This window comes from Macaca thibetana, chromosome 1 (genome assembly GCF_024542745.1).
Source record: "Macaca thibetana thibetana isolate TM-01 chromosome 1, ASM2454274v1, whole genome shotgun sequence".
Classification (NCBI taxonomy): Eukaryota; Metazoa; Chordata; class Mammalia; order Primates; family Cercopithecidae; genus Macaca; species Macaca thibetana.
This window is the reverse complement of record NC_065578.1, coordinates 83,677,203-83,699,593: the sequence shown is the minus strand read 5'-3', so window position 1 is coordinate 83,699,593 and position 22,391 is coordinate 83,677,203. Positions and strand designations below refer to the sequence as shown.

Sequence of the window (22,391 nt, the reverse complement as noted above, 5' to 3'; positions counted from 1 at the left end):
ACAATAGCCAAGATATGGAATCAACCTAAATGCCCATCAATGGAAGAATGGATAAAGAAAATGTGGTATATATACACAGTGGAATACTATTCAGGTATAAAAAGGGATGAGATCCTGTCATGTGCAACAGCATGTATGAGCCTGGAGGACATTACATTAAGTGAAATAAGTCATTCCAGTTTTAGAGGGGGTTTGTTTTTGTTTCTGTTATGAGACAAGGTCTTGCTCTGTCACCTAGGCTGGAGTGCAGTGGTGTGATCATAGCTCACTGCAGGCTCAAACACCTCGGCTCAAGGGATCCTCCTACCTCAGCCTCCAGAGTAGCTAGGACTACAGGCACTCACCACCGTGCCTGGTTAATTTCATTCCAGTATTTAAAACCATGATTTAGAACTTAAATTTCATTCATTAATATCTCCCATATTCTCCTCTTTTTCCTAAAGGGAATCAATAAAATTATCCCCTATTTTCTAAAATGTATCAGTTTCCCTCCAATGATATTATTCCCAAAGATAACTTCTTCAGTCTCCCTGCAAGTATCAGCATGACTGGGTAGCAGTCCTGGGCATATGCCTGAGAAAGATTAGCCCTCTTTGGTTTATTGTGGTTGTCTTTAGGTTCTACAACAAGGAATTACCATCACCAAGATATACCAACACCCCTCCCATGGTAAGTATTAGGTATTCTTGAACTACCAGGACTGTTCAATTCCTTTCCAGCATTTTTTTCTTCCTCAAGGAGGGTCTGGCCACTTTCCATTTCCCCTTCAGCAGGAATCACATCCGTAATGTGTGTCTCCAGTGGGCCAGCATGTTCTTTTTCTTTGTTACATTCCTACACTCTTAATTATGTGAATCTAATTTTGCTTCTCCTCTCCTTCAGATTCAGGGGAGAAGGCTCCTACCTATTATGTATTTTTAGTCCAATAGAATTTCTTCACTTTTGCTTTTTTTCTCCTTTTCATTAATCTCTCTTTTTACCATTGGATCGAGTTTTGGCCCTCTTTACTTTTAAAGTCAGGATCTTGTACTTTAAAATTTTTCTTTTATGTTATTTGGATTACTTATGCTTTTTTGGCCTCAGATACTCTCTCAGAGGCCAAATAATTTTTTTCAGGCCTCTTTATATTTGCAAGCATGTTAGTTAGCTAGATAGCATACAACATAGTTTATGCTTGCTCCTGACAGGAAACAAAGTTAGTTTTTTCTGTTTGTCATTGAACTAGTGCCATGAATTTTGATTGGTATTGAGATATCAAGATTGATAGCCTCAGAGGTAAGATGGACCTCTATGATACTAGGCAAGTTACTAAAACTATGTAGGCCTTAGTTTCCTTGTCAGTAAAATGGGGATAATAACAGTTCCTACTACATATAATTGTTATGAAGATTAAAGAAAAATGTAATTAATCGGCCGGGTGCGGTGGCTTACGCCTGTAATCCCAACACTTTGGGAGGCCGAGGCGGGCGGATCACGAAGTCAGGAGATCGAGAGAATCCTGGCTAATACAGTGAAACCCCGTCTCTACCAAAAATACAAAAAACTAGCCGGGCATGGTGGCAGGCGCCTGTAGTCCCAGCTACTCAGGAGGCTGAGGTAGGAGAATGGCATGAACCCGGGAGGTGGAGCTTGCAGTGAGCCGAGATCGCGCCACTGCACTCCAGCCTGGGCGACAGAGCGAGACTCCGTCTCAGAGAAAAAATAAAAAAAAGTAATTAATCCTGAATTAATATGAGTTGAATACTTATTACATAGTAAGTGTTCAGTAAGTGCTAGCTTTAATTATTGTTGTAATTACTTTATCTAGGTTGTAAGCTGCTTGAAATTGTGAACAACACATATGTCAAATGTTATTAAACAATTAGTACTTAACACAAGTTTATTATTATCCATTTATATACTAGTTACATTTAGTAATAAGAATGCCAGAAAAAGAAACACATTGAAATTAAGATTATTGCATTTGGCTGGGTGCAGTGGCTGATTCCTGTAATCCCAGCACTTTGGGAAGCCAACATGGGAGGATTGCTTGAGCCCAGTTCAAGACCAGCCTGGGCAACAAAGCAAGACTTTATCTCTATTATTAAAAAAAAAAAAAAAAAAAAGACTATCGCATTTGATTCTGGTTTCATTATTTTACACTTCCTTATTTCCCTCAAGTTGATGAGTTGTACTATGGAGTTTTTTTCTCCTAATGTGACTTTAACATTTTTCTTGTAAAATATTACTCATTTCTGAAACTTCTTTTGTCTTTTTTTTTTTTTTTTTTTTTTTTTTTTTTGCTGGAATGCAAACTCAAATTCCACTAGTATTTTTAAGTGTCATCTATGTGCCGGGCTCTGGGCTAGATGTTTGAACATACCTAGCTATTATCTCCCTTTCATAGATGAGAACAAACAAAGTTCAGAGAATCCAAGTGAATGGCTCAAGATCATCCAATTAATAAGTAGCAGCTGAAGGAATGACAAATAAGCCTTAACCATAAACCAGTGAGAAAGAACTTTAGGAGCAATATGATCAGATAGTATGGAAGAATATGCAGAGAGAGTTATTTGTTTTTCTTCAAAAAAGGGTGGGGAAGAGAGTCAGGGAAGTCTTTGTGAAGGAGATGAAATTTAGTCTACTAGGTGGCCAGTCAATCTATAAACAATTGGAGTTGACTAATGTGGAAAAATATTTTTCTTTTTATTTCCTCTGTTCTCAGTTGTGTATAATAGTTTATGATATATAGTGTAAAGTAAATAAATTACCATGAAATAGAAGATTAAATGGTAAACATGAGAGAAAAGTATTTTATTTTGTGATATGCAGGTTATGAGTATATTCACAGGCTTTTAAAATATAAAGAAGGTGTAATGGAAGAAGACCCATTATTAAGGTTTTCAATGATAGTACATGTGTCCTTTCACCAAGTTTAGTTACAGCTTTCATAATATAATACTAATCCTTGAAATGCTTGGTAAATATGCCAGTTCTGGGTACAAATGAATCCTCCACTTCTGAAGGCTTGGTGTGGACTCCGATTTAGGTCTCCAATACATGTCCAGTGATTTTTGGTGCCCTTTTGGGAAATACACCACTTGGCATGATCCTGATAAGAACTGAAATAAGAGTGTCGTGATAACTTAATTGCTTTGATATTGTAGACATGGTAAGGAAGGGAGCAGTTTGAGGGAAGCTCTTGTCTTTTTCGCTGCCAGGTTTCTGTTAACAAGTGTGTCTTCAGCCGTTGAGCCATCCAGGCTGCAAAGATGTCTAGGGTTTAGGAGGAGAAAGATAGTGAGGTTGGTATTTACACTTAGATTAGTCTCTGAAAATATACTCTGGAATGGAAATCATCATTCACCCCTGATATGTGGATGTCACAAGCACAATAATAACAATATAATTGAGATAGTGGATGAGAAAACATTTTGTAAATGCTGAAGTGATGTGTAAATGAAAGTTATTATCATCATTACTATGATGATGTTGGTGTTTGCAAACATCTTCTGTTCTATAAAACGAATGAAGCAATATATGTCTTTGTCCTGGAAAAACCTTTGGAAAAAATTAGACTAGAGAAGGAATCAGGGCCAGTTTCTAGGGAACTTTGTAAATCATGCCAAAATGTTTGGATTTTCCTGAAATCAATGGGGAGTTTTTAAAGGAATGTTAGTAAAGAATTAATAGAAACTGGTTTATGATAATAAATATCAGTTTATGATCATAAATATCAGTTGAGAGGCAATGGGCAGGTTTGGGAAGGACGGGTTAGAAAGAAGAAAGGAAAAACATAAAGCTGTCACAATAACTGTGTCAATAAACACAGGTGTGACCCATGGCAGTGGCAAAGAGTTTGGGGAAGATACAATAAATGTGAGTGTTATTAAGGATCTGGAACTGACTGAATTTGATAGTTTGATAGAGGAGTGAGAAGAAGAAGAGATGGGGAGTGACTGGATGACTGTGCAGAATGCAAGAAAAAGTAGGTTTGTAGGGGATGATGATGCAGTAAGTTTGGCATGTTGAACTTGGTGTGGCTGTACCACCTTCAAGTAGAAATGTCTCACTTGCTGTTAAATACATCAGACAGTATAGAGGTCTGGGGTAGAGATCAAGACTTGAGAATCATTGGCAGGCTTGCTGGAATTGCCCAGCATGGGTATGTAGAATGAAATAAGGAAGGGTGGGGGGTACATGGCAACCCAGTCACCTAAAGAGTAGTCAGAGGAAGAGGACCCAGCAGAAGAAATTTAGAAGTGGGAGGAAGACCAGGGGACTGCGTATTCCCCAAAATCAGTGAAGGTGAGAGTTTCAAAAAGGAAATGATTTCAACAGTGCCACATTCTGCAGAGACTATCTCTGTCCTGTCAAGTTTGAGATCTCTAGTGCCTAACACAGGGCTTGGCTAGTAGTAGTCTTTCAGTACATTTTATTCAATGTATAAAAGAAGGAAGCAATTAATCAAGGAAGACAGTGAGCAATTAATCAAGGAAGACTAAGACAGTCACTGGTGACTGGGGAAAGATTCGAGTGTCTACAGACAGAAGCAAGACTGCAGTGAAGGAACATTGAGCAAGTGAAGGCCCTGATGAGTTTAAAACAAATAAATCTGAAAGAAAAGGAAAAATAGACCTATAGATGCTTTAGAATTGAGGGAGGGTTTTTAGGCATGTTTGTATGCTATGAGGAAGGAGCCTGGGGAGTGGGAGAGCTGAAACAGAACAGAGAGAACAGATCAGGTGGACAAATCAAGGTATGCTGAGGCTGAGATAGGTTTCAGAGCATGGGGGGTTCATCACTTCTTTGGGGGTGGCGGAAAACCCTGCAAAAAGGAAGGAGAACAGATAAGATTGTTGGAGGGGTGAGGGGCCATATTGAAGTGGTTTCTCCCTAGCGATCATTGTTCTATTGATGAAGGAGAAAAGGAAGCTATGAGTGAGGGGTCAGAGTAGTGTAAAGGACTTGAGAGTAAGGAAGGCTTAAAATAACTGCTCAGGGAATAGAAGAAATGGAGATGACTATGGCCCCATGCCAAGCAGAGGCTGGAGACTGAGTTTTCACTGGCTCCTGGCTGGATGGCTATGAGATACTTTTGTGGTTGACTCAGCAACCTGGCTATTCAAGTATAGCAGGCTACTGTTTGAACTGATCCTTGACTTTCCTTTTTCCTTTTCTCTTTGCTCCCTTTTTTCATCTATCTTTCCCTGATACTCAGAATATTTCTCTAAGCTATCCCTACTGAGTTTAGCAGCAGAATTATATAGCATGTTGTTTGATGATGGTCTTTCATACCGTCAAGAAAAGAATCAGACTTTGCAAAATGGAGGAATTTTTGTCCCTGGGCTGACTGAAGTGTGGTGAGGAGCCTGCCAGGAATCTCTGATGAGCTGGCCCTGGTGCACAGCTGGGGCATGTGAATGAGCTCCTGGTGAAAGGTGGCCGGGATGGAACAGCTATAGATGTTTGGGTTGCAGACCAAGAGCTGAGAATCTGAATCAAGAAACAGTAAAGAAAAGTTGAGAATTAAGACACAAATGGAAATGCTTGCTGATATTATAGATCTTATTGTGGATTAAAAAACAAAACAACACAAAAACAAAGGCATTTATTTCTTTAAACCAATAGCCTTCAAATAACTTTTTGTTAAAATAACTGACACCTGTTAAGCATTTCCTAGTTTCCAGACATGGTCCTACAAGTTTTACATGGTTTACTCATTTAATCCTCAAAGCAACCATATTATCAGGTAAATTCTGTTGTTATCATTATCTTTACTTTATGGATGAATTAACTGAGAATTTACATTACACGCCCAAGATTATAAAGTTTGTAATTGATAAAATTGATATTCAAACCCAGGTAATCTGGCCTTGGAGACCATATATTTTTCCTTCTAAATGTACATATACATACACTAAAGTCGAGAATTCCATGTACCAATCAAACAGCTTTAAGAATAATCAGCTCCTCAGTGTGCATGCCTAATCTCTGTGATTTTCAGCATCATTATATGATTTCAACTAGTAAGACTAGAGCTTGACTTGGATGAAGAGCTCAGTGATCCTTGCCATAAGATGGAAATTTGATGAGAAACATTTTCTAAACTTCCTGTATCTATAGGCAAGTTGCTTTTCACTACTATTTAGCTACCAACCTGTCCCTACTTCTCCTTTCCCACCACAGTTTGCCAAATCTAAGTATTTTTGGCTGAGCTTGAAATCTTAAAGGAAGATTATCTGGCTCAGAGGTGTCATGTTGGTGGCCTACAAGGAACATGTGGCCTGGAAAACTTCAAAAAAAAATTCAGATTGAGCTCATATTTAGAAATCAGTTTCTCTCTCTCTCTCTGACACACACACACACACCGTCTAGGTTTCTGGTACTTCATGAGAAATATGAAGATTTGTAATCATTAGGCTTGCATTCCTGTTGAGCCACAATACAATGGAGCTGAGGCTTTAAGGGAAGCTAGACAAGGGTCAGCACCCCAGTTTGTCACTATCCTCACTTCCCATGTAACATCTGTCTGTTTCACTCATATATGTTCTCTACCAGGCCCCTGAATACATTTGAAACTACTGCCCTGATCAAGTTCAACAACTGCACTGGTAGATTAAGAGCCAAAGCCCAGTAAGTGAGCCTGCCCAAGACCTCACTATGGCAAAGCCAGCATTAGAATCTAGGTATCAGAGGGTCTATGAATAGATCAATAAACGAAGTGACACATTTATGAATATATTTCCAAATCCTTTCTTCAACATAGTTATCTGTTTTTTTTTTCTCACATACTTTAGTTTTACCTATTGCCTCATACTGGTTGTACTTGAAAGTTATGCAGATGCCACTTTGTCCATTTCGTCTCCCTGTGGGTGGATAATCATAGCCTTCTTCTGGAATTGGCGGAAACTGAGGGATGGAATGAATCAGCCAGAACCCTTGAACTCTGTTCCACAGCAGTAAACCTACCAAAGATAAATTTAACAAAGATAAATCAGAAAAACAAAGCTTCTTTTAAAATAGGGTTCACAGTGGCAACATTTAAGCCCATTTATGCTTCAGAGTAGTGTTTTATTAGGCTAATAATCACAAGGATCATGCTTATTTTTCAAAGATTTCAAATACAATTCTGGCACATACCACAATGCCTGATTACTGATAAAAAGCCACCACAAAAAGGGAACCAAGGTAGCCATCCTGTGAAGAGTTAAGAGGAATTTCATGTTGAAATCACATGGAAAATTTGTTTTGGCAGAATGCAAATTTGCTAAATTGGAATTTGACCTTGTTAAACTGTACAGTCACCTAGCAAGATTTAGATAGTGTCTTCGCTACTAAGCAGCTAGGCTGTTTTCAAAAGCCGACTGAAAAACAGAGTTGAAAGAGAAAATATCACATAAAGAAATATACTCACAATAATTTGTTATAAAAAGCTGCTGCCCAGCAGAAGAGTCACCATTTCTACAAGCCCAATAAAATAAGCAAAGAGAAAAAAAGGAAGCTGTGCTAAAGCATCCTAGTTAATTACGTTTGTAAAAATCTCTAGAGCAAAATAAATAACATGAAAGCCAATAAGGAAGAAAATAGAAAGATTTTTATCACTTTGTGACATGGCAAAATGAACTTGGTAAAACAGACGCCTGACTATTTTTGTGTTTAGAAATTTATCAGGGTAAGTTTGGTATGATAGCTAGACTTTCCAGTTTGCGTATGACAATGCAAACATAAGATTCACTCATGTTTGCCTAATTGTTAGATTAAAAACCAAATGTCTTCTAGTTATTTTCTTTTCAAAGAGCCTATTTTAAGAAAGCGTACTGTTGTTCTTTGGGTGGAAATAGAATCAATACCTGTGTCCAGGTGGAAAATATTGAAAGTTCTGTTGTGTAACAGAACTGGATAACCTTCAAGAGTTCTCCTCTGTGCAGATGAGTGTGCCAATTTGCTGGAATCCTAGCCTCCTGGTGGGTGTGTGTGTTCTCAGTATCAGAATGCCATAGGATATTAAGGTATCTGTTGGCTAAGAGAACCCCTCCACTTCATGTTGCACCCTACTCCTTTACAGCCATTTCACAAAACCCTTGTGGCAGCTAGCAGGGTAGATCAGGAATGGTGTGGGAGATTGTTGGAGGAGAGGTTGAAGAATGTAGCATGTTATGAAAATTGTTGGGTTCCCAGTAAATAGGGCATTCAGGAGAGCTACTTTGCTAAATAAAAAGCTTTCAAAGTTCATGACCTTTGTCGCATTACAAACTATATTCTAAATCAGAGGCTGCAAACTGACTTCCATGAGCCAAATCCAGCCTATGGATACATTTTATTGGGCTTGCAGAGTATTTTTTAAACTTTGAACTTAGTGCCAACATTTAAAAACTAGGGAGATTTTCCACAAATATTAATTTTCAACATCTCCTGGAAAATTGTGTCCGTATCAGGCAAGTTGAATGGTAACTTCCTCCTTTCACTTGCTGACATCATTTGCCTGTTCCCTGAAGGCATTTGAATTTGGAACCTTCTGAATACTTGTTGCCATAGAAAGTTATGTATGAGATATTAAATTGAAAAAAGGTTGAAAAATAGTCATTACAGTAGTTTTGTAAAAATGTTTTAAAATATGTATTTTAGAAAAAGTAGAAAGGATTAAATATGGTTTATCTAATGGGCATTATGATTATAGTTTTTTTTGTTTACCTATATTTTGAATTTTTCTGTGGTTCACAAACATGTGTGCAAAGTTTAGAAATAGAAAAATTGTAAAAGTATAATAAAAATTACTATATGTGATAATGTAAACAACATGATAAAAATTAATATAAAAAACTATTTAAAATACTTTTTTCAAAAATGTATATTTCCAAGGGAACTGTATGTTAAGAAGAGTTCATTTTACTGTATATAAATTATATCAATAAATCTGACTAAAATGTGTTTGTGCATATATACTACATGCACATATACATATATACATATTAATGTGCATATATATATATATATATATATATATAATTGCTAGTGTGTGTGTCCACAGTGTCAGTGCCTGGATTCCTGCTGCAAAGCAAATATTTTAAAATGTATTAAGAAATAAAATGAGATTTCTAAAAATGAGAATGCCAAGTCAAATCATATAATTATATTATAACCAGTGATACAGAAGTCATACATTTCAATAACTCAAATAAACTATTAAGAAGAAAAGCTATCTATTTAGTATGAATATAAGGATATTCAAGATGAAATATTTAAGAAAATGTTGATTTCCAATAGGAAAGAGAAACCAAGAATCTTTGTCATACCTTTGGTGTGTCCATACTTCCTGCTGTAATTCACAGATTTAGGGACTCCATCATTGTATATTAGATAGGCTGTGTTGTTACTCTGCAGGAATATACTAGGGTCAGAATGGTGTAAATCTTCCACTTACAAACTCTCACAACATTTCTACCAGCTACCCAGCCTACAATACATTGCTTTCATTAATGCACGTGAGAAGTCATCTATTCCCCTAATAGGCAGCTTCCCCATCAATATGAAGCCTGTGACATGTAAGACAGGGAAAAGGAAGTCCATTTTTAACTATGCATGATTGTTACTCATGTGACAGGAGCCCTATGCATTGTGATCTGTGTTTGAGGGCAATGTTCCTATTTCTCTTGGTTGTTTTGGAACCAAATTTCTGATTAAGCAACCAGTGTATAATAAAGTAGTACTGAATTATTTGTTCAGGAAATGAAGTAGGAACAACCAACCAAGGATTACATCTAAGGTTTTTTCCATTGATATTATAGGCACAGTGCAGAACCGGCTGTCAGGATCTGATTTCCTCTGCCCACTTAGTGCTTCACTTCACTGCTGGGTAGTAGCTTTGTGTTTAATCAGGATTCCTCATTATCTGCTCTCCCTTCCTCTTGTTATGGGAGGATTTTTCTGCAATCCATTTTTCAGTGTCACTTCACCTTTCCAACTTGATATTTTCCTGCTTAAAAATGTGGTGAAATTTACTGTGTGATATTGGGTTTCCTCTGGTAAGGCCAAATATGAGTCAATTTTCAAACAGCCAAATCTTAGAGCCAAAATAAAGCTATTATTTCGATCATATCTATTTTTCATGTTTTAGAAACTTGCTAATATTTGTTTTAGGTGGTTCCATTTAATTTGTGTGATGATACGACTTTTATTGAAGCCAATAATGTCAATATTTTAAAAAATCTCAGTGACATAATTAAAAGCAGGAAAGGATAACCTATGTCCTTAAAAAAGGCCCTTGCTTTTTTCTTAGAAAACGAAGTCAATAAAGAAGCCTCTCATAGTTGCTTATTTGATGTAATAAAAATTTTTTTTTGAAAAATGCACAACATAGTCTGTTGCTGCATTCTTGTCTACTGTGTTTAGGAATACCCTGAAAAGTAAGCTGTTTTCTTACCTTCATTTTCCATAATTGATCATAGCTACTGAATGGCATTCATATCATCATCTGGAGAACTCTGAAGAGTTAGTTACTCTATGAGCCTGCACTGAATGTGGTAAGGAGGCCATTTGTGTGCCTTTGGGGTACAACATGGAGGAATTCTGGGATGATCCAGTAAGGAATTTATTCTTTATGATAAATGAAGTTTATTATTCTGAGTGTAACTACCAGCTGAAGTTAAGTGGATTGTAGCCTTAGTTGGAGGAGAGGCTATTGATAAAGGGAAAAGATCATGGACTTAAGAGTAGGTAGATGTAGGCGTGTGCCTTTGAACAGCTTTATTCCTTTAACACCTATGTTCTGTATTGTTTTGAACAATAGTCATATTGAGTGTTGAACGAGAGGGGTACAGTCTCTGCCCCCTGTCTAGCAGAAAATATAGTCAGACAAGTATAGGCAATATAGTTTGATAAATGTTTATGAAGGTGCATGGAAGACTCTTATTTGTAAATGCAAGAGAAGGGAAACAATTCCAAATGTAACCCAGCTATTGGCCTTGGTCACCTTCACATTTGAGATTTAAAACCAGTTGGTCTAATCTTGCATTTCACGCTCTGTCAGAGGTTCAACTCCAGGTCAAGGGGTGGAGGAGTAATATTCTCACAGTCATTTCTGGCACATAATTCCAGCTTCCAAAGAACACTGAGTCATACCTGGATATCAAACTGCTGTTGCTCCCTTCTTTTGGCTCTGTGCCAATCAAGCATAGAAATCAGTCCCTTTACTGTCATTTTCCCCCCAGAACCTATCACTCAAGACATTGCATGTGGCAGGTTTTACTAAGGGTAAGAAATATTGAATGGTTTTACATCACCATAAGGCCTTATCCCAGTCTCTCTCCGTGTTTCTTATGCTTTTTAATCACTGGCTTCCTTCCATCCCTTTTTTTGTTTAGCAGAGCAGTTTAACTGTGTCTCCCTGCTAGGGTGTGGGGCTACCTTTGCACCTCCAAAGATCATTATTGTATTGGCCAAGCGAAGGCCTGTCTACTCCAGCTAAGGCAAATAACAGAGGCTTTACAATGTTGCTCTTTCCTTCTTCCTCCCGCAGCAGTCTCATTGATGGGGAAGGGAACAATGTAGACATTATTTTCCCACTAATAGATATGCTCCTGGTCCCCATCCCCAACCTGGAAAGCAGAAGCAGCTGCGGGCAGTTTTCATTTTATATAATATGGTTGGCCCTTGGGTTTGAACTGCATGGGTCTATTTGTATGTAGGCTTTAAAAAACATATATTGGACAATTTAGGGGGGATTTTTGACAATTTGAAAAAAAAACTCACAGATGAACCACATAGCCTAGAAATATTTTTAAAAATTAAGAAACAGGGAGATACATCATGAATGTATACAATATATGCAGATACTAGTCTATTTTATCATTTGCTGCCCTAAAATATGTACAAATCTATTATAAAAAGTTAAAATTTATCAAAATTTACATACACAAACACAGACCAAACACGGTACCATTCACAGTCAAGAAATATAAACAAACATAAATATGCAGTATTAAGTCATAACTGCATTAAATTAACTGGAGTAATACTGTACTACTGTAATAATTTGATAGCCACCTCTTGTCACCATTGAGGTGAGCTCAAGTCTTGTGAATATCTGCTGAAAATGCCACATGACACTAACAACCTCCACACTAGCAGTTCTCTCCAGTAAATTGCATACTGTAGTCAAAAGTGATCTCTCACAGCTCTTGCGTATTTTTCATCATGTTTGGGACAATATCAGAAACCTTGAATAAAACCATAGGACCTATACTGAGTGCCACTACTGGTGCTGGAAATGCTTCTAAAAAGCAAAGACAAGTCATGACATTACAAGAATATGTTGAATTGCTTGATAAGTTCTGCGGATTGAGGTCTGCAGCTTCAGTTGCCTGCCATTTCAAGATAAGTGAATCCAGCATAAGGGCCATTGTGAAAAAAGGAAACGAAATTTGTGAAGCCCTCACTGCAGCTATGCCAGCAGGTATGAAAACCTTGCACTTTTTACAAAATACTTTTATAGCTCATACTTAAAATTAAAATGCAGCTTTTATATGGGTGCAGGATTGCTATAAGAAAGGAATACCATAGACTCTAATATGATTTGAGAAAAAGTGAAGTCACTATATGACAAAGCAGGAGGAAGGTAGATCATCTAAAGCTGGATAATTTAATGCCAGCAAAGGATGGTTTGACAATTTTAGAAAGAGGTTTGGCCTGAAAAAAAATTAAGATAACAGGAGAAATAGCTTTCACTGACCAAGAGGCAGCAGATGAATTCCTAGATGCTATCAATAACATCATTGAGGAGAAAGAATTTCTTCCTGAGCAGGTTTTTAATGCAGATGAAAATTCCTTCTTCTGGAAAAAAGTACCACAAAGGACATTTATTGGTAAGGAAGAGAAGCAAGCATCAGGATTTAAGGCAGGAAGGGACAGATTAACTCTACTGTTTTGTGCAAATGCAGTTGGGTTGATAATCAGGACTACACCTATCTATAAAGCTGCTAACTCTTGAGCCTTGAAGGGAAAAGATATATACCAGCTGCCAGTTGTACAAGAAGAAGACCTGGGCAACAAGAACCCTTTTACTGAATTGGTTCCATTGATGCTTTGTCTCTAAAGTCAGAAGGTACCTTGCCAGTAAGGAACTGCCTTTTAAAGTTCTTTTGGTATTGGATAGTGCCACTGGGCACTAAAAATCCCATGAGTTTAACACCAAAGGTGTCAAAGTTGTCCACCTGCCCCCAAACATAATGTCTCTGATTCAGCCTCTAAATCAGGTTCATAAGGACTTTTAAGGCTCATTACATATGGTGCTCTCTGGAAAGGATTGTCAGTGCTATGGAACACATGACAGAACATAGGAGAGGATTACAGCATTGAAGATGCCATTTCTGTTATAGGAAAAGCCATGAAAGCCATCAAGCCCAAACCAATACATTCCTGCTGGAAAAAACTGTGTCCAGATGTTGTGCATGACTTCACAGGATGTATGACAGAGTCAATCAAGAAAGTCATGAAAGAGATTGTGGATATGGCAAGAAAGGTTGGGGGTGATGGGTTTCAAAATAAGATTCTTGGAGAAATTCAAAAGCTAATAGACACCACACTAGAGAAATTAACAGAGCATGACTCAATGGAACCAGAGCCAGATGATGAGCAAGAAGACATAGAAGAGGTGGTGCAAGAACACAAATCAACATTAGACAATCTGTTAGAAGCATTCTGATCATTCAAGACTACTTTTAGGCCGGATGCAGTGTCTCATACTTATAATCCCAGCACTTCGGGAGGCCAATGTGGGTGGATTGCTTGAGTCCAGGAATTTGAGACCAGCCTGTGCCACTGCACTGCAGCCTGGGGGTCAAAGGAGATCCTGTCTCAAAAGAAAAAAATAAAAAGACTGCTTTTAACTTCTTTTACAACATGAACCCATCTGTGATACAGGCACTGAAACTAAAGCAAACGGTGAAAAAAAGATTACTACTGCGTAGAAACGTTTTTGGAGAAATGAAAAAGCAAATAGATAGAAGTCATTTTATTTTTTCATATGAAAGTTACACTGAGTGTGCCTGCCTCTCTTGCTTCCCCTTCCACCTTCCCCACCTCTTCCGTCTCTGCCACCCCCGAGATAGCAAGACCAGCCCTTCCCCTTCTTCGTTCTGCTTAGCTGACTCAACAGGAAGATGACAAGGATGAAGACACTTATGATGATCCATTTCCACTTAATGAAGAGTAAATATATTCTCTCTTCCTTAATGATTTTCTTCATAACATTTTCCTTTCTCTAGCTTACTTTATTGTTAAGAATACAGTATATAAGATATATAACATAAAAAATACACATTATTCGACTATTGATGTTATCAGTAAGGCATCCAGTCAAACAGTAAGCTGTTAGTAGATAAATTTTTAGGACGTCAAAAGTTATACATAAATTGTTGACTACATGAGGGCCGGCACCCCTACCCCAGCATGGTTCAGGGTCAGCTGTCGTCTGTTTATTCAAAGCAGGGTTGTTGAGACAAAATAATTTTGAAAAGTATCTAGAAAAGTGCTTGGCACGTCACATGTTCTCAAATAGCCTACAGATAAGTTTTAACTTTGTAACTTGACTCTGAAGGCTAGTCTTAATGGCAGGTAAATAACATGAATATTACCACACACCATGTCAGTTCCCTGTGTATTTTGAGTAAATACTCAGATACATATGTGCAGTGCTAGAGGCTAAAAAGGTATTATTGTGGGCATTAAATTACTTGACATATGTGAAGGCCCACCATACAGTCCAGCATATTATAGGAACACAGTCATGTTATGTATTTACTTGTCTATAAGTTATTGTTAGGAAATGCATACATGAGTATAATTGAATGTTAATCATGGCTTGATTTTACTTGTCACCCCGGGTTGGAAAGTAGTATCTTGAAACTAAGCAACAGATGGTGCCTGGGATATTGGGAGCATGCCCACATTAAGCCAGCAGGTCTATTTACCTGTATCTCTTTGGCTGGTTAGCTCATTGCCTGATAAAGTCCAGATACAGCAGGGATAATCTCCACCCAGGCAAGTTAGTTCTAGGGCCTTGAACTAGAGTCCTAGTTTTCAACATATCATTTTGAAAACAATTAATTAAAAGGAAGATCAAGTAGAACCCTTTACTGAGCTCACCACCACTGATAACGCCATGACATAAACAATCCATAACTCATAGCATGTTAATCACAGATCTGTATTGCCCTGCAGCAGCAGAGGCTCCTCTCCCTATTTCTATTAGATGAATAAGCAAACTGACAGACATTTTGGCAGCAGGAAGACTTCAGTATACAATTCACACCTTGCCTAGTGATACCACTGGACATGGTGCCATGTAAATTTGGCATTGCTGTGGAGTACGATGACATGTTTCATGTCAGATTGACTCAGATAGTTGTCTTGAGCTGGTTCTGAGCTAGCTTACCTCAAGGTGCTAGGATTGGGAGTTGGGTAGGTGAACAGAAAACTCTTGGAAGGCTTTGGACTCAGTTTTGTGCATTTTATATTATTCAAGTGAACAATTAACTATATAACATACCTTAGAGGCATATGCTTCATATAGCTGTTGTAATGTCCTTCCCAAAACACTCTTGGTGGTATTCATTAGTTGCTCACTCTTCCTCCAGCTTCTAGTTGTAGAGTCTAGGTACAGGTACTCTAACCCAGTCTCTCCACTTTCCTTGTTTTGTCTTTTAGGTAACTTGTAAAAAGTAAACCTAACAGATAAAATAATTATGAGTTACTAACATTTATTGACTGCTTTCCTGTGGCAGTAACTGTGTTACACACTTTAATATATCTCTCGCTTATGTTTCACAGAAGGCCTCTAAGGAAAGGGATTTGCTCCAGCTCTCTGTCTCTTTCTTCACCCTTATCTTTGCTCCTCCCCAGAGAAGAAAATAAAAATCTGATTGGATATGTTCTAAGACCTTGGTTATACTGGTGGGTGGAGTCCCTGAAGTGGAAGTCCATATACGTTGAGAGTGGCCCTTTCTGTTGCTTCTGTGATCCATGTGGCTACAGTGGAGAGAAGGCCAAGGCCCAGACCATGCAGTTGGCTGACTGGGTATGAGATTTGGGTTTGGGCTTCAGGAGAGGTGGAAGGTACTTTGAGCCCCTGTCCTAAACTGCATTCTTCAGCTCAGTTTATCAGAATACTCTGCCTTGATGATTCAGGGCTAAAACCAAGCAATTAAGTAGGCCCTTTCCTTCCTTTACTATTGTTTTCCATTTGTATATCTCCCTTGGATATCTCACAGGGAGGAGAGGTAGCTCAGCCAAGAAGCATTAAGGCATTATTGCATTACCTAGCTCAGCGTTTCTCAATGTGCTCTAGTCACGTTTTCGGCCAGATCGTTCTTTGTTGTGGGAGCTGTCCTCTGCATTGTAGGATCCCTGCCCTCTACCTATTAGATGCCAGTAGCACTGCCAAGTTGTGACAATCAAAATTGTCTCCAGACATTATCAAAAGTCCTCTGAGGGCAAAATTACCCTCGGTTGAGAGCCACTGATCTGGCCAAATACTTTCTAATAGCATGAACCCCACCATTAACCCCTAAACACTCACAGTGCACCAAACATTATAATATATACACTATTACCATACAACAGTGTCACAAACCCATAAAGGCTGCACACTCTTCACTTGGTCCCCTTCAGTCCTATACTTTATTTAAGTGAACTCTTTCCTGCCCTGCTTATGCTTTCTTACAGGGTTAGGTCCTCACGTGTGGCAGGAAACATGAAATTATTCTTTGGTGCTGACTTGATGGTCCCTTTTCTTACTTGTCTCAATAAATGTTAGCAGCTTGGCAGCAAGTTGCTTATATTCTCTCTAACAGACATTGCTAAGTAATATGTCCATTCACTTGTGGCAAAAATGATTTTCTATATCAATCACAATTTAGTGGCCCACCAGTGAAGGGTTTGTGAACTATCAGTGTGCTGCGGCACACCAGTTGAGAGCCAGTACTTTTAAACATTTTTCCTGGGTGACTGTTTCTAATTATGTACTCAAGAGTCCTCAATCTGTTTCTAGCCCAGACCTTTCTGCTGAGGTCCAGAGAAACCTAAACACAAAGATGTCCCAGAAACCCCCCAACTCCAAAGTTTTGAAACCAAGTTTATAATATTTTGCTCCAAATCTGCTCATCCCACACAGTCACAGAGGCAGAAACCTAAAATTATTTATTTATTTATTTTTTGAGATGAAGTCCCACTCTTGTTGCCTAGGCTGGAGTGCAATGGCATGATCTTGGTTCACTGAAACCTCCTACTCCCAGGTTCAAGCAATTCTCCAGCCTCAGCTTCCCAAGTAGCTGGGATTACAGGCATGCGCCACCACCCCTGGCTAATTTTGTATTTTTAATAGAGATGGGGTTTCTCCATGTTGGTCAGGCTGGTCTTGAACTCCTGACCTCAGGTGATCTGCCTGCCTTGGCCTCCCAAGGTGCTGGGATTACAGGCGTGAGCCACCGCGCCTGGCCAACCTAAAATTGTTTCTTAACATCTCCCTTTCTCCTACCCGCTGCAGCCCATCCATCACCAAGTCTTCTCAGCATGTCCTCCTTTCTATTCCCATGACCACTTCTTTTTCTTTTCTTTGTTTTTGAGACAGAGTTTCACTGTTGTTGCCCAGGCTGGAGTGCAATGGCACAATGTCGGCTCACCACAACCTCCGCCTCTGGGGTTCAAGCGATTCTCCTTCCTCAGCCTCCCGAGTAGCTGGGATCACAAGCATGTGCCACCACACCCAGCTAATTTTGTATTTTTAGTAGAGGTGGGATTTCTCCATGTTGGTCAGGTTGGTCTCGAACTCCCAACCTCAGGGGATCCACCCGCCTCGGCCTCCCAAAGTGCTGGGATTACAGGCGTAAGCCACCACGCCCAGTCCCATGACCACTTCTTTAACTCAGGTCCACACCTCTTCTTACCGGTAATGCTGCAAAAGTGCTCCTGGTCTCTGTGATGCTAGGCTGCTCCCCATCAATCCAGCCCTCAAAGTACTGCCAATGGGCTTCCTGAAGTGCAAATCTCACCGTTCATACCCCTGCTTGAAGTCCTCCAGTAGCTCCCTTTCAATGTCAAGTTCAAACCTTATAGCTCAGCACACAGACCCCCTGGCTGTTCCCACCTCTGTAACCTCACCTCCGGTCATCTTCCTGTATTCTCCTGAAGTTCCAGCAATACTAAATTACTTGCAACTCCCAAATTTCCATGTTGCCTCTTGCTTCTCTACCTCCTCATTGCTCCTTCATTGGCCTGAGATACCCTTGCACATCCCTTCTTTTTCCAGCTACTTCATAATTGTTCTTAAAACTTAGATCAAAAACTACGTCCTCAGAGATGCTTTTTGGGCTCTCTGTTCCCCTATGTTCCACCTATGCCCTTACCACATAACTGTGAGGTCCTTGAGGGTAGGAACCAGGTTTTGTTCATATTTGTAGTTTCAACACTCCACACAGAGCTCTGTTGAGCTCAGTAACTGCTGTAAGACTGACTACTGCCTTGAGTATATCTGTGTTCTCTAGCCTGAAACTTACGCAAAAAGCTTGACACCAACCATTATGGCAAACTTAAATATCCCAATTAAAGAGTGAAAAAGTAACTAAAGCTTTAGGAGAACCCATGACTATAATATAAAACAGCATTTAATGTCTTTGACACTGTACAACAGGCCGGTGACCTACCTACCACTCATGGCATCAGCTGCCTCTGCTGTCAAACAAACCGAGGTTAGGCAAAGAGTGCTGTGTGTGACCAGATCCCCCTTCTCCTTCTCATAAGGAGAAGCACATGCTCCATTTTCAGAAAAAAAAATAATCTGGCTTCTTTACTCTGTCAGTCTTTAAATGGATGTTGGAAATGTTCTGTTAGGAAAAACCATGATGTAATTAAAAGAAGCTGCCAGCTGCCAGAAGCCGCCAGTTCAATCCCACTTCTGTGGCTACCAGCCTTGCCCTGCTGAGAACAGTGAATCAGGCCCAAGAGGGGCTGCTCAGCTCTTCTTCAGGGGGAAACTCCCTCACTCAGAAGCCTACCCCTGCTTGGGAATGTGGCCCATTTGCACACTTTAACTTCCTTTATTTGTAAAGGGAGGAAAGAGAATGGATATTCCCTTAGGAACTTCGCAGCGAGCCAGGCCAACTCCCAGACTGAGGCTGTTTGCATGCGGCAATCCTTCCATTTCATTTACCTACCAGTCCACAGCTTTCCCTTCTTCATTTCTGCATGAAATTGTTGCTGTCCCCAGCACCCCAAAGAGGCCAAGGAAGACCAAAGCAAAGGATGTTCTTAGCAGTCTTGCCATCATTTTCTGTTTCATTTATTTCATGCCACAGCAGGACACTTTCCACATAGATTGTGGAGTCTGAGTTTCAAGGCGCTCTCAGGCTGTGCTGGCTCTGACGTTTGATTCCATTTACCTGTTCTGTTTGCTGTTCGGGGCATTTTCAGAATGGGATGGATCCCATGTAATTGTGCGATTCTGTCACAACATGCCAGCGTGACTCCGGATGTCTTTGTGCTGAATTGTTGACTGGTTTGCAAAGTCATCAAAAAGTTCTGCAGAAAAAAAGGGAAATACAGTTAACTCTTTGGAGTGAACATTGTTGTATAAAATTCAGTGGGCAGGGGAACATCATTTTAATAAGTAGATGTTAAATATATTTCATGTCTTCTCCTCCTGATTGACTCAATGAATGAGAGCAAATGCAGGTGGTTCGTACATTAAACAGAAATGATGAAACCTTATGTCTTCGTAATAATTAGGATCTGTCACCTATAATAATCTCTGTCTTAAGGAACCAGTTGCTAAGGGGTACTTCAAAGGGTTGCTTCAAAGTAACAGTAAATTTAACTGTATTTTACCAAAGATGTTTACATATTCTCCCCACCTCCCTGGTTTTAGCCACTCAATGTGGTGCTTCACTTCAAAGAAGCTTTGGTGTCCAGTTGGCTGCTATGCAATAGGTAAACATATTGATCACCCACTCTTCAGGTTAATAAAAAATGTTACAAACATCTATTTTGCCCAAACTATGCCTTCTCATTCTCAAAGCTGAATCTGAAGTAGAAAACCAGAAGAAAATGGCCGACTACCATAACAACTATAAAAAGGTGAGAGCAATTTCTTTGTGAAACAGGGAAGGAGTAGATAGACATATGAAAATAATTTCTTTAATGCATACTTTTGCATCAATTATTAAAGCTGCCATTATAATAAATAGCAGTTTACATCATGCCTGGAAATACTGCTGCCTCTCTGATAATCACAGTGCTAACTATATAGTTCCAGATCAGAGGATCCAGACCAAACTGAACCCTTGTAAGTCAGATTGCCTCTGTGGTTGCCCTAGAACTGTTCCCAGTTCTCAGGATTCATAGAAAAGGGGAAGGCTTGTGTCTCTGTTGTAAGACAGAGTTTTGGGAGGAGGACACTGTACCACCTGCCCAATTGCCTGTGGTACCTGCAAAAAAAAAGGCAGAATTCTAGGCCTTATTCCAAACCTGCTACATCAGAATTCTTCCAGTTGGGCTCAGGAATCTATATTTTTAATCAGCTTATTGGTGAAGTTGGTGTACCCTAAAGTTTGAAACTCACTGTCCTGAGGCCAAGACTATGCTGTATTTGGTAGATTCACAGCTTTCTATAGGGAGCAGACTAAATTGGCTAAATGAAGAAATATTTTTCTTACCCATTCCTCCATGGGTATTATTATTATTATTATTTTGAGATGAAGTTTTGCTCTTGTTGCCCAGGCTGGAGTGTACCCACCTTGGCCTTGGAATCCATCCACCTCTTCCTCCCAAAGTGCTGGGATTACAGGCGTGAACCACTGTGCCCGGTCTCATTTCGTTTTATATATTTTCTTTCTGTGTTCAGAAAAAAGGATTTCAACAACCCCATCCTTTTTGTCAATTAAAAAAATTTCTTTTTTAAATTATCAACTGGACGCAGTGGCTTATGCCTGTAATCCCAACACTTTGGGAGGTTAAGGCAGGAGGATTGCTTGAGCCCAGAAGTTCAAGACCAACCTGGGCAACATAGCAAGAACTTATCTCTACAAACAATAAACAAAAATTAGCCGAGCATGGTGGCACATGCTTGTAGTCCCAGCTGCTCAGGAGGCTGAGGTGGGAGGATGGCTTGAGCCCAGGAAGTTGAGGCTACAGTGAGCCATGATGGTACCACTGCACTTCAGCCTGGGAGACAGAGTGAGATTGCCTCAAAAAAAAAAAAAATATATATATATATATATATGTGTGTGTGTGTGTGTGTGTGTATGTGTGTATATATAGAGAGAGAGAGAGACACAGAGAGAGAGAGAGAGACAGAGAGACAGAGAGAGAGAGATTTCTCTTCTCTGTTAAAGTAAAAATAGGAGACAGAGTCTCGCTGCGTTGCCCAGGCTGGAGTGCAATGGCGCAATCTCAGCTCACTGCAACCTCCGTCTCCCATGTTCAAGTATTTCTCCCACCTCAGCCTCCCCAGTAGCTGGGATTACAGGTGCCCACCACCACGCCTGGCTAATTTTTGTATTTTTAGTAGAGATGGGTTTCACCATATTGGCCAGGCTGGTCTCAAATTCCTGACCGCAGATGATCTACCCGCCTCAGCTTCCCAAAGTGCTGGGATTACTGGTGTAAGCCACTGCACCTGGCCAAAAAATTTCATTTATTTACTTATTTATTTATCTGTGAGTCTTTTTGGTATTACAACTAATAACAGATACGCACCAGTAGGATTCACTAATGCATTTAGAGAATGTAAGCAAATTGTTTTCAGTTATGTAGGGCTAAAGACAGTTTGTTGAGTAGGATTTAAACTTATTCCTATTTTCTTCTCCTTATTACACACTTAGCACAGTGCCTGGTAATAGTAAATGATTCATAAATGTTAGCTAAGATTATTCTTACTACAACCTGAGCTTTTCCTGTAAGGTGGTCGGGGGACGTCTGTATTAGAATGATATTTACTAAATCCAATTTTATTTCAAGATCTGGAAAGACACTCTTAGGTTGGTTTCTTTCAGATGTCACTTTCAATAAACTTCCTTATCTCCCATTGTTGCTAACCTGATCATGCTGGTTGTCAGTCAACAACCTTTCTTACGCAATCACTACTGTGTCTAACACTGTACCAGACATTGAAGATCTCCAGGGATTTCAACATTACCTAAAACCTAGAGTCCAGTCTGTTTCAGTTTTTGCTAAAAACAGCCAAGTAATTTGGAAAGAAACCTATGAATTTGGCGAATGAGGAAAATGCCAACTGCACAGAATGTTTTTCATAATATTATCTGCTTTTGAAGCCCAAGTAGTATAATATTATGTAAATGCCATAGTTCCTTGATAACCTGATTGCCTCTAAAAACAGTAGAAAATGCCCTCATTGTAACTTG

At 39.3% G+C, this 22,391-nt stretch overlaps 2 protein-coding genes across 5 annotated transcripts in view; one reads left to right on the top strand and one right to left on the bottom strand.

Annotated features, from left to right (window-relative positions):
* Nucleotides 1-2,764: 2,764 nt before the first annotated feature.
* Nucleotides 2,765-19,530, bottom strand: DNASE2B (deoxyribonuclease 2 beta). Of its 3 annotated transcripts, XM_050805983.1 has the most exons (6): nt 19,188-19,527; nt 15,527-15,704; nt 9,276-9,357; nt 6,786-6,947; nt 5,278-5,475; nt 2,765-3,255 (listed from the first exon to the last, which is right to left on the bottom strand). In XM_050805983.1, exons 1-6 carry the CDS (start codon nt 19,310-19,312, stop codon nt 2,915-2,917), a joined length of 1,086 nt encoding a protein of 361 aa, XP_050661940.1. In that variant the 5' UTR covers nt 19,313-19,527; the 3' UTR covers nt 2,765-2,914. The 3 variants fall into 3 exon arrangements, with proteins under 3 accessions (XP_050661940.1, XP_050661951.1, XP_050661960.1); XM_050805994.1 differs by lacking the exon at nt 5,278-5,475 and having other exon boundaries at nt 19,188-19,530; XM_050806003.1 differs by lacking the exons at nt 9,276-9,357; nt 15,527-15,704; nt 19,188-19,527 and having other exon boundaries at nt 6,775-6,867.
* A 495-nt stretch (nt 19,531-20,025) lies between these two features.
* Nucleotides 20,026-22,391, top strand: part of LOC126963640 (uricase) — a 32,828-nt gene continuing 30,462 nt past the window's right edge. Inside the window, exon 1 of one of the 2 annotated variants that reach the window (XM_050806058.1) lies at nt 20,026-20,106. Coding sequence is in view for 1 of the 2 variants with exons in the window: in XM_050806046.1 (XP_050662003.1) it covers nt 20,077-20,106 (30 nt within the window). In the remaining variant the exon portion in view is untranslated. The remainder of the gene's footprint in view (nt 20,107-22,391) is intronic. The other variant, XM_050806046.1, reaches the window with a different exon arrangement.